Source organism: Prionailurus bengalensis, chromosome B1 (genome assembly GCF_016509475.1).
Source record: "Prionailurus bengalensis isolate Pbe53 chromosome B1, Fcat_Pben_1.1_paternal_pri, whole genome shotgun sequence".
NCBI classification, from domain to species: Eukaryota; Metazoa; Chordata; class Mammalia; order Carnivora; family Felidae; genus Prionailurus; species Prionailurus bengalensis.
In genome coordinates, this window is record NC_057344.1 from 146,687,763 (window position 1) to 146,700,061 (window position 12,299).

The 12,299-nt window shown below is 39.7% G+C and overlaps 1 protein-coding gene across 1 annotated transcript in view; it reads left to right on the plus strand.

Moving 5' to 3' along the window:
- RASSF6 (Ras association domain family member 6) overlaps positions 1–12,299 on the plus strand; it is a 49,666-nt gene that overhangs the window by 27,455 nt on the left and 9,912 nt on the right. The window contains exons 4-6 of the mRNA XM_043572486.1: positions 3,809–3,948; positions 9,872–9,969; positions 11,378–11,562. Coding sequence (XP_043428421.1) covers positions 3,809–3,948; positions 9,872–9,969; positions 11,378–11,562 — 423 coding nt within the window. The remainder of the gene's footprint in view (positions 1–3,808; positions 3,949–9,871; positions 9,970–11,377; positions 11,563–12,299) is intronic.

Below are 12,299 nucleotides of genomic sequence, written 5' to 3' on the forward strand. Positions count from 1 at the left end.
AACTGGCCTTAGACTTTTCCTTTCTTCCTTTTCTTCTCCTTCTTTGAATGCTTCGTTCTCCACAGATCTCTCCACTTAGCCTTGCATTCTAATGGGACTCGCTTCACATCATTACAGTATCTTCCTGGCTGTAAGGAACATTGGAACTTTGTACCTCCTATTAAAATCTTCACATTTGATGGTACAACATTGAGTTTAGGCCACTGTGATTTGGCTTAAAATTGCAGTTGAACACAGAGAAACTTACTAGCCACTCTGGCCCTTACTAGTGAAGTTAAATGATTTAGTTTGATTGAATATTTCAGTTACCTTCCCATACGTAATAGAAAAAGGAAATAACTAATCTCTTTACAAAGAAATGGGCCTATTTTTAAATTATTTCAATATCATCCTATATCTTAGATCTCTAATCTATATCATTGTGAAGATAATTTAAGAAAAAATCCAAACTTTAAAAAAATGACTATTTATATTTTAGTTCAAGTTTGTACAAAGTTCACGATGTGAAGAAGTTTGTTTCCTTGAGGAAAATGTTCGAATTTTGATGTTATGAACATATAATGTGAGGCATGTTCTTCCCAATTCTGCAAATCAGTGTTCAATTTACCATACAAAAGTCATTTAATTTTTTTAAAAAATTACGTGAAGTAAAGTCCACAGTGAGACTGTCAGATTGCTTAACCTTTCCAGCTTTCCTCACTGGTCAATAAAGTGAGAGTCCAGAATTCTCAAAGCATTCTGACTGAATTTCAATAATAGACACCGTTAAAGGGGGCAATATGGAGGACGACATGTAGCTTTCTTAATCTCGGGTTAATTAAGCAAATATTGATTGCCTACCATGTGCCAGACACTGTTGTAAAAGCTGCAGATAAAGCAATGAAGAAATGGGACATAATATCCTGCCTCGATGCTTCTTACTCTAGAGCACACCGACAAGAAACGAAATATGTAGTATATCAAATGGTAATAAGGGCCAGGGACAACAGCAAAGCAGGGACGAGAGCTCAGGGATCTAAGTGGGGAAGGGGAAGAGGAGCGTTTGACCAGAGACTCTGAAAGATGTGAAGAAGCAAACCTTGCAGAAGCCTCTGGGACGCACATTCGGGCAGAGACAGCAGCCCCAACAAGGCGCCGGAGCTGAGCTAGTGTCGTTGAAGTACAGCAGGGAAGTCAGTGGAGCAGAAAGCTTGTGGGAATGGGGAATTAGTAGATGATGCAGCTAGAGAGATAACTGCGGAGGAAAGCACCAGAGCATCTGGGTCTTTAGATCATTGTGAAGACCGGAGCGTGTACTTGGAATGAGATGGAAAGCCACTGGGGAGTTTGGGGCAGAACAGTGACATTATCTGAAAGGATTCACTTTACAAGAATCTCTCTAGCTATGGGGAATATATGAAAGGCCAAGAGAAGAATGAGAAAGAAAACCCCTGCAGTAATCCAGGCAAACAATGAAATGGCATGGACCAGAACCATGGTAGTGGATACAGTGAGTATAGTAGTCACGTTAGGGATATATTTTCAAGGTGGAGCTCATAGGATTTGCTACTGCATCAGATGTTGAGTACAAAAGACAGATTAAAGGTGACTCTAAAATTCCTGGCCTGAGCAACTGGAAGGATAAGGCTGCTATTTACCCAGATGGGAACAGAATGACTTGGAGAGGAAAATATTCATGGGAGAAAGATCAAGAGTTAATTAGGAGCATCTTAAGTTTGATGTCAGGAAGGCAGTCAGACGATTGGAGTTTAGGGGGAAGGTTTGGGCTAGAAATATAAAGTTGGAAGCTATTAGTTTAGAGATGGCTTATAAGGATCTTAGAGACTACCAAGGATATGGGTATAGATCTAGAAGAGAAGAAGCCTAAGGATTTAGACAATGAGATTAAATCAGTGTAAACAAGCCTTCGGTGACATATTTAGTTCATCTATAAAGAGATGCTTTGTGAAATTAAAAAAAATATTCTTGTATTCCTGGGACACCTGGGTGGCTCAGTCGGTTGAGCATCTGACTCTTGATTTCAGCTCAGGTCATGATCTCACAGTTGTGAGATCAAGCTCCACATCGGGCTGGGCGCTGTGCATGGAGCCTGCTTAAGATTCTCTCTTTCCCTCTACCCCTCCCCTGCTCGTGGGCTCACGTGCACTCTTCCTCTCTGTCTCAAAAAGAAATATTCTGATATTCCTTACATGAGAAAATCTGACGTTGTCTGATAACAGTTGGAGTGTTTCTTCTTGAAAGTAAGAATGCGATCATCTCAGAAGAGCAGTTATTCTGTGAGTTTTTGACGTAGGGGATCAGTTGAAGTATAATTAAACAAAGAAGGGATGCTATACATCAGTAACTAAAAGTAGGACCCGCATCATGTGCTGCCATTTCAAAGACCAAATTATGTTTGGTTGTTCAAAACAACTGATGGGTATCCTGACCTCTCAGTAATCTGAAATGTGAACTCAAAAGCAGGAGAAAGAGCATAACTTTGTTTCAGGAGTGACTCTGAAGTTAGTTTATCAGCCCAAGAAATAATAAGCAACAACATTTATGAAGCGCTTATTAAATATCAGGTCCTATGAGTTAGGGACCATAATGATGTCCATTCTTCAGAAGCAGCAGGCTTAACAGTGTTCAGCATCTTGTCTAAGGTCACCCAGTGAGGAAGTGACAGAGCCCAGGTTCAAACACAGGTCTATCCGGTTCCAGAGTCTGGAGTGTTCATTACACTCTCAAATAACAAGTCCTTTACATTTTCTGATAATTGATTTTTCATAAGAACAGTAGTTATTGGATGTTATAGTAATTATTGGATGGTTGGAATGTGATTTTTCTTGGTTTCTGTATTTTTTGAAACCATTTTTTATGTTATCATTTCTGTAATGATAACATTACTTTAATAGCAGAAAGACTTTTACATATACAAGCAAAAAGTAGATTAGAAAATATATTCTATGCGACTATGCTTTGGCATTAATATTTACACCCACAGAATAAGTAAGTGTTCACAGTCCGTGTTTGTATGGAATTTCCTTCTTTTGTTACATTTCCAACTTAAAAATTAGTCAAATGCTATTGATTTTTTCAAATATGTAATTTCTGTTATACATTTTACACTGTTTTTCATACATTTCTAACTCATTCTGCATAATAATTTCGTGAGTTAAAAATTTCCTGTTCAGGGGCGCCTGGGTGGCGCAGTCGGTTAAGCGTCCGACTTCAGCCAGGTCACGATCTCGCGGCCCGTGAGTTCGAGCCCCGCGTCAGGCTCTGGGCTGATGGCTCAGAGCCTGGAGCCTGTTTCCGATTCTGTGTCTCCCTTTCTCTCTGCCCCTCCCCCGTTCATGCTCTGTCTCTCTCTGTCCCAAAAATAAATAAACGTTGAAAAAAAAAATTAAAAAAAAAATTTCCTGTTCAGAAATGAGCAAATAGCCACTAAATCTCTGAAGAGCTATTCTTCTGATTTCTAGTTTCGTATAGTTTTCAATTCTGCTTTAATTTTACGTTGAATAGAATTAACCTTCTACCTCATTGAAGAATCCTCGAGTTCAGAAAGCATTTTAACATGCTCTGCCCTCTGGTGGGCATATCATTACCATTATGACTTTACTGGTTAGAGCTGTTTTCAAAAATAAAAGAATGTTTCCAAAATTGAATTATTTTGAGGATAAATTGAAAAGCCAAACAACCCTATCGGGGAATTTCTTTTTATCTATTAAAATGGCTTATAGACTTGATCTCTCCATTTTCAGTTAAAAGATTAACCTTCTATAAATAACACAAAAACAATGTTTGAGATGATTGGTTTCTTCTGCAGACAGAAGATGGCAAACTAATTGTTGAAGGAATGTTGGACATTTTCTGGGGAGTAAAACGGCCTATACAGCTAAAAATACAAGATGAGAAACAAATCCCTTCTTTTACTAGGTTGAAATCACCAGATGTCTTTCCCAAAAGGTAAGCTATCTTTCACTTTTTTTTTTAATGTTTATTTATTTTTGAGAGAGAGAGAAAGGGAGAGAGACAGAGTACAAACGGGGGGGGGGGGGGGGGGCGGTGCGCAGAGAGAAAGGGAGGCACAAGATCCAAAGCAGGCTCCAGGCTCTGAGCTGTCAGCACAGAGCCCGATGCGGAACTCAAACTCACAAACAGCGAGATCATGACCTAAGCTGAAGTCAGACGCTTAACCGACGTAGCCACCCAGGCACCCCTATCTTTCACATTTTAACTCCTTAGAAGATCATCCTCATATTGACTTACATTTATTGTGTGCACTCTTTTTTTTTTTTAATTTTTTTTTCAACGTTTTTTTATTTATTTTTGGGACAGAGAGAGACAGAGCATGAACAGGGGAGGGTCAGAGAGAGAGGGAGACACAGAATCAGAAACAGGCTCCAGGCTCTGAGCCATCAGCCCAGAGCCCGACGCGGGGCTCGAACTCACGGACCGCGAGATCGTGACCTGGCTGAAGTCGGACGCTTAACCGACTGCGCCACCCAGGCGCCCCTATTGTGTGCACTCTTAAAGATGGGAGCTCTAAAGCTTCTAACACCATCTCATTTAATCCCCAGCAATTCTGTGAAGTAGGTGTTCAGAACCCAGAGCTCTAAGGGTTTAGGTAATTTGTGCAAGATGTCCAATTACCATGTAGCAGGACTGGGCTGGACCTCAGGTCTACCTTTCTGCTGTGTTGTTTCTCTCCTGGAAGATTTCACTCCTTCGTTAGAAAAGACAAATTTCATTAGCCCGTTAGCCTGGCCTTGTCACCAAAAGGGGAGATAAAATTTAAATTTCTCTTTTCCTTGGAACAGAGGGCTCTTCCTGCTTTCTAGAAAGGAGATTTAATTATGCTCCACCTGATTGTCCTGATCTTGTTCAACAGGGCACAACAAAGTGCAGTTGGAGCTCAGTAACAATGTGAGACCGTTCTCTGTGTGGGTTTATGCAGCTGTACCTTGAATACATTAAGTTGGGCTGATTTTTTTCATTATCCTTTGCAATTTTTATAAAAATAAATACTCTGAGAAGGACTCGTGCATGTAATTTTTTTTCTTTTTTTCTTCCTTCCTCCCCACTTTACCTCCTTTTTAATGCTTAACTTTCTGACTCCTCCCCCTGTTGTGCATCTGTGGGAGGATCAAGCGTTCTCTCCCATCCTGCCATCTATAACTGGATGGGCTGGGGTTCTAGGAAGAGAGGATGGAAAGAGAGCTGCCAGGACCTTTTCCTCAATCTGATCTTGGGCTATAAGCAAGGAAAACCAAGGATCGCCTTGAGGGAAGCCCCACTTTTTCTCTGGACGCCCCGCTATGATTTGCACATTGCCAATGTTCTCAAACATGATCCAGCAGTTCTGAACATTTCCTAATTCCCTACACATGCCATGCAGTCTCTTACTTTCCTGACTCCTGGAAAGTCTACTTGCATTTCAACATCGTTTGCCTGACTCCCCTCTCTCAGTCCTAGGAGACTCTGGTCAGGTAACACATTCTCCAGAAAGCCTTTTTCTGACCCTTCAGTCTCTCCTAGGTGCACTGGCAATTTTTCAAAACACACCGTTAATTGTGTTTTTATGCACCCACTTCGTGCTCTGGCCTGTGAGCTTTTTCAGGGTACGGAGCATGCCTTATTCGTCTGTTATTGGGGTGCGTAGCAGTGTGCCTGGAATGAAGAGAGTCGAAATACAAAATTGAATAAAGCCCCCATGATCCTGGTAGTTACATCACCTCTGCTCTGTTGTGAAAACTGCCTCTGTCTACCACTTCTGACTAGTCTCCCATCCAGGCTAAGGGCTGCCCATGGGCAAAGGGTCCAGTATTTGTGGAAGAGCGGAAGGGGGACCACAGACTTGGGCAGCCTAATGAAGCCCTGCAACCCTCCCCTTCAGGTCCTAGGTGACCGATGGGGCTGATGATTCTAAGTGACTAGGAGCATCCTTTAAAAGGAGAAATTACCCCTGGGCTCTGCTTTTAGATAACTGCACAAGAAATGAATTTGGCAAAATTAGCTATCATTAGTCATATTGCCGAAAAAACTCATTGCAAAGTTCTCTGAGCAGCCGGCTGCTTTTGATGCAATTTAATTATTTGAGTCATGAAAACTTAATAAGTATGGCACATTAAGGGAAGATGTCAAGGAGATACAGTAAGGTACTCGTATTATCACATTGTCTTTTTTTTTTTAAATAGCTACCCCCAAGTTATTTTTAATTTTTTCAAATTAAAATTCAAAACACTTGTTCCTAAAAATCCTCACTGTGGGGAAAAGTTTCAAGAGACCAGGTAGACAAAGTGATATTGATGCCTGTCCATACACTGTGGCAGATTAAAAGTTAATATTTTCACGACGTGCCTTCCATGGACACCAACTGCGGTTTTCATTGTTTATCAGCACATTGCTGTGAACCAAAGAGGAATTACCTCCCTTAGTTTAAAGTTGAGAAAGAATTCCCTAGAAAACTGTGCTTGCCCTTTACCACAGTAATGAAACTTACCAGGAGAACATATGAAGTGAAGGGCACACTTGTGGTGTATCAGATCTTTCTGGAGGTTGAGAATTATCAGAAAGAGATCCTACTCCTCTCACACTGAAAAGCAAGATTAGATTCAGTCACGATTCATTAGCCAAGAATCCTCCGTGGGATGTAGCTGAACACTCAGCGGGAAGGTGCATATAATTTGGAGTGGCTGTTCCTTGGCCTCTGTTCCCTAGTAGGGTGCAAAACCACCTAAGGTCCTGTCTTTGTTTCAGTCTGGTCCTAGACACCTTCACTCTGGTTGCCATCCTTAAGGGTAGCATTCATTTAAATTCTGAGCCTTGAATGAAATCATATAAAGAAAGGGACTAGGGGCACCTGGGTGGCCTAGTAGCTTAAGTGTCCAGCTCTTGATTTTGGCTTCAGGTATGATCCCAAGTATGGTGAGATTGAGCCCTGCCTCAGGCTCTGCACTGACAGGGTGGAGCCTGCTTGGGATTCTCTCTCTCTCTTTCTCTCTCTGCCCCTCCCATGTGTGCACATGCGGTTGCTCTCTCTCAAAATAAATAAACATTAAAAAAATAAAATAAAAGGAACTATTCCCTCACTCTGTAACCCTCCTCAACTCTCCTTTCTCATACTGGGTTTCTGTGTGCAGAACTCTTTAATTTTTTTTTTTTAAGTTTTACTTATTTATTTTGAGAGAGAGAGAGAGAGAGAGAGAGGGAGGGAGAAAGTCCCAGGCAGGCTCCGCAGAGTGCGGAGCCTGACTCGGGGCTTGAACTCATAAACAGTGAGATCAAGACCCGAGCCAAAAACCAAGAGTCAGATGCTCAATCGTCTGAGCCACCCAGGAGCCCCTGTGTGCAGAACTTCTACCTCTGGTCTCACATGGTCACTCATGTGGTATCTTCAGTGGGTGTATGTAGAATAAAGGACGGGTGTGGAAGTTGTGTACTCGGCTGCAGGAAGGGCTGTGATCTTGTCTTTCTGTTCACCCATTGAAAGAATCATCAGTTTGTCATGCTAGTTTGTTTTAATTATCTTGGAAATGAGTCACACTGAGTCAGCTTAAGGGGAGTGGTAGAAGCTTAAATATAAATCAGTCTGTTTGAACTGTGACCCCTTATGATCCTTTATGGAAACAATTCTGTGGGAAGTACTTTGATCTCTCATATCTGGTCCACGTATTTTGTTTTGAAATTTTTTCAAAACCTAAAACAAAACAAAACCAAACCACCAAGCCTTCTTGAGGTTATGTTTACTTGCACTAGTTTTCATTGCTGTTTTTAATCTTTCTCAAATCAGCTTTCGCACATTTTGTACAAATCATGACAGAATGACATAAAGAGCAGAAACTGGACAGGTGTACATTTGAATAACATTTATAGTGTAGGTTTTTTTTTTTTCTCCCAACGCAGGTAGAAAAATAACCACATCCCGTTTGTCTATCAAATTACTACCTCCTTTTTTATTTTGCAACTCATTTGAAAACTTGCCCACAGTTTAAATTTACCAACATATACATCCTGAAGCATGGTCAGGGCAATGCTAACAGTCTTGTGCTTGAGCAAGTTAAACTATTTGATGTTGCATAAAGTTCCACCTAGTTTTCTTTGAACGACTCCGGGTTAACTGCCCTCAAGCATAGCCATGTGCACAGTTGCGCGTGGGTGACTCTTCAAATTACACAATCCAGAGCTCAAAATTGGTGTTTTCTGCTAAGATGGGTAGAGAGGGGAAAGGGCCAGACACTCATATATGGAGCCATGTTTGTCCCCTGTATTTGTGTGATGCCACTAAACTGTAAGAAAGTGAGGACAAGTGTCCAGTCTACCAAGATTACCAAGGATCTATAGAATACCACTGGCCAGGCACTCTTGGGCTTTCTCATCTTCCCCCGTATGAAATAGCATCAGGCTGCCTTGCCGTTTTAGTTTCTGCTTTTATTGATATTGGGCTTTTCCCATGACTACCACTCTTTCTGTGATAATAGCATCTGCTTCCTCTTGATAATTAATTTCCTAGCGATTGGGGAAGATGAGCAATTTTATCTACCGTAAGAATAACTTGAATCTGAGTCAGGACCTGAAGAGGTTTCCCTTGGGTTGGTTATTATTACCTGTAGTTCTTGGCCTTTTCTTACATGTGTTTTAACTGGCTATGTTCTGGATAGTAGAGCTTACTGAAAAATTAACTAACAAATATGTTAAGATTACCTTATTTACATTATAAGACTATTATGAGACTCAAATGACATAAAAGTTGTAAAAAGACATGAAAAGAATTCAAAGATCAAGGAGAAAATACTCGTGTTTGTCATATTCACCACCACTAGTCTCAATAAGCATTTTTTGTTATTGTTGCCACCAGTGACATTCGGATAGAAGCAATGTTACAAATGTCACATTTGGATAGAGCATATGCCACCACTTACAGTCTTTGGTCATAAGGAAAAGAGACATTATGGAAGAGATTTTTAGTAAGAATAAGACCAATCCCAGCAATAACAGTATCCATTAACATAGAGAAACCCAAGAATATCTTGGATCCCTAATGATTCTTCACCCATCATGAAATGGATACAGGTGACTCTGATGACGAAGACGATGAAAATGATAACTTTGAACACATACTGAGTGCTTACTCTGTATTGGGCACTATTTCAAGAATTTTACACAAATTAACCCACTTAATCTTCTCAGCAACCTCACATTGTTATCATCCCCATCTTATAGATAAGGACACAGAGAAGTGACGTGGCTAAGACCAGATAAATGAAGTAAAAGTGACTGTTGGCCCAGCTGGTAAAAATAAGTAGCTGCCCAGTTTTATGTATTGTAATTATTAGAATGCATTGAAAATTGTTAGTGTCCTATATATAAATCATGTTTTAGAAAAGAAACTTCCCATACACTTTCCTCCTTTGTAAATTGCGTTCTTAGTGGTAAAGAGCCTTAAAGGTAGGCACCGCATCTTATTGAGAGCCACTCTACCCAAAAACGCTTTGAATACAATAGGAACTCAAAGTATGTTGGCAGAATGAACAGTTTTATATCTAAACTCTCCTAAGAGCATTGTAAGGTATCTGTGTAATGATGGATTATGTTGGTTTCCACTAATTCCATTTGCATACACACATTTTAGAGAATCTATATAACCTTGTATTTCAGGGTTTACTCAATTATTATATCAGATTTGCTCAAAATCAGTACAGGAATTATTTAAAATACCCACTGACCATCCCGGTATAAATATAATTTTAATAATATCATAAAATTGTTATAATTTAGGATATGCCTACCATAGTCCCTCAGTATCATATTAATACTCTAAATCTGAAAATCATCATAAGGCTTATTATGAATAGAATTGATGCCATTTACAAGATTTATTACTTTTCAGGGGAATGACACGCTGGGGGGAATTTGATGATCTTTACCGTATTAGTGAGCTGGACAGAACCCAGATTCCAGCATCTAAAGGAACAGATTCCCAAGAAGGTCAGTATCAAACTTTTATTAATGGAGAGACATTTTTTATGTAAATCACGAATCCTAAACGTTTCTCTGAAATTTAACAGTTTACACACCACTATTTAATAAAACTCTTATGTTAAAAAAAATCTCTTCAGATCATGCTAATTTAAGTCACTACAGTGCTCATGTGATGTTTAAGAACTTTACTACATAAAAATACGATGATTTTTAAAATTACATCAAGTCACTTAGATTTACTAGGTTAGGGAAAGCTAATGGTTTGAATAAACCTGTATACATAAAATTCTTCAATATTTTCCCCAAAGTTGGGATCATTTATTATACTCAGCAGCTTTTTATGTCAGACCAAGCCCCTCACATTAAATTCTACATCTTTTTAGAAGCTGAATGTCTTAGTTAATGGATATTTGCGTGACAACACTTCCCAGAAAGAGGCAAATATACTGGAGTCAATATATTTAATTGACTCCAGTATATTGTTGTTGACAATTGTCAACAACATTGTAATTATATATGGTACATTACATTGTATATTGTAATTGACTCCAGTTGTTTCAAGCATTTATTTGAAAAAGAGAAATCAACTTGAACATCAAATGAATTCGTATCAAACATGACAAACCAATGGTAAATGGCAGCTCCTATGGCATGTGACATCAGTAGTCATAATGATGATGTGATAGTTGTAATATTACTAGCTGTCATTTACTGAGACTCTGATAAGTGTCCGGTATGATGTCATATATCTTACATAGATTTGGTTTTCATATAATATGTAGAGATATAAGGAGGAGCTGATGACTGGGGTTGGGAGCAGAGTTCATGTTTCTGGGGTGGCCGTCTTACCAAGCTGACTTCAGGCTGAAAATAGTACCCTGCCGACATTACCTTCATGAATGTACCAACAACTTCCAACGTTGAGTTATTTTTTCCAAACGTTTCTCAGGTCAGTCTTCTCTGCTGTCTCTGTAGCAACCCGTATTCAATAACAACCATGACACTCCTTCCAGGATTCCCTTATTTTTGTGTGATGGCCCTTGGCATCTTTTATATTAGGGTCCTTCCAGTTAGCCCTTTGAAAACACTCATCTAAACCCAAGGGAATTCTGATTTCTAATTCTAAATTCTAAGGGAATTCTATGGTGTCTTGGCACCAGAGATACCACAAAAACCTAGTTGCAAAAGCACCAATGCTAGAAGAAAATGAAATCTCCCATGCCTATGGGTTGGTACTCTAATTACAATAGAAACTTCTTTAAAATCCCAAGGTTAAATGGAATACTATTTCCCACTGTTTGAAGCATTATAGTTCACTGCTTAGCTGCATATTTACTTATTAAATACATATACAAATTCACCCAAAGAGGTAGGCAGCTAAATGATATGGCCTTGTAATCTTTATTCTTCCTAGATTATTTATCTTATCCCAGTAGCACTCTGAAGGCTTATGCAGATGAAGAGCCAGAATCCCCATTGCTCTATCGCACCATGAGTGAAGCAACCCTGGTGAGAAAAAGGATGAAGCCTCCAATGATGGACAGAAAAGACAGACAGAAGCATAGGGCCTCTATTAATGGGCACTTCTATAACCATGAAGTGAGTTTTGATTCTGCTAATGTCATTTGAAAATGATGTCTATTTTTTTTATTTTATTTTTTTAATGTTTTACTTATTTTTGAGACAGGGAGAGACAGAGCATGAACAGGGGAGGGTCAGAGAGAGGGAGACACAGAATCTGAAACAGGCTCCAGGTTTCGAGCTGTCAGCACAGAGCCCGACGCGGGGCTCTAACTCACGGACCACGAGATCATGACCTGAGCCGAAGTCGGACGCTTAACCGACTGAGCCACCCAGGCGCCCCCCGAAAATGATGTCTATTTTAACAACACCACTCAATTCAACTTACAATTAAAAATAGTACTAATAAAATAGTGGTAGTGTATTTAATATTTATTGGGTACTCTCTATGTGTTAGGTGTTAAACTGTTTTAAATTGGATTTTGATGGATTATCTCATCAATCACTAAAACAATTCTATGAAACAGGTACCATTATTTTCCCTGCCTTACGTGAGTCAACTGAGGTTCACAGTGGTTAAGCAGTTTGTCTTAGGTCACACTACTTTTAAGTAGCAGATCGGAACTTGAAACCAGCTTTGTCTGACTCCAGAACCCGTTATTAACCACCGTGATGAATGAGCCCTATCTAAGTGGCAGTTTCTGTACCAAACACTGGGGATCTGAAGGTGATTCCGATGATGCCTCTGCCAGCATGGAGCTCAGGTGTTGGGCAAAGAAATCAGTAATCGACAAATGGCATTAGAATAATGTAAA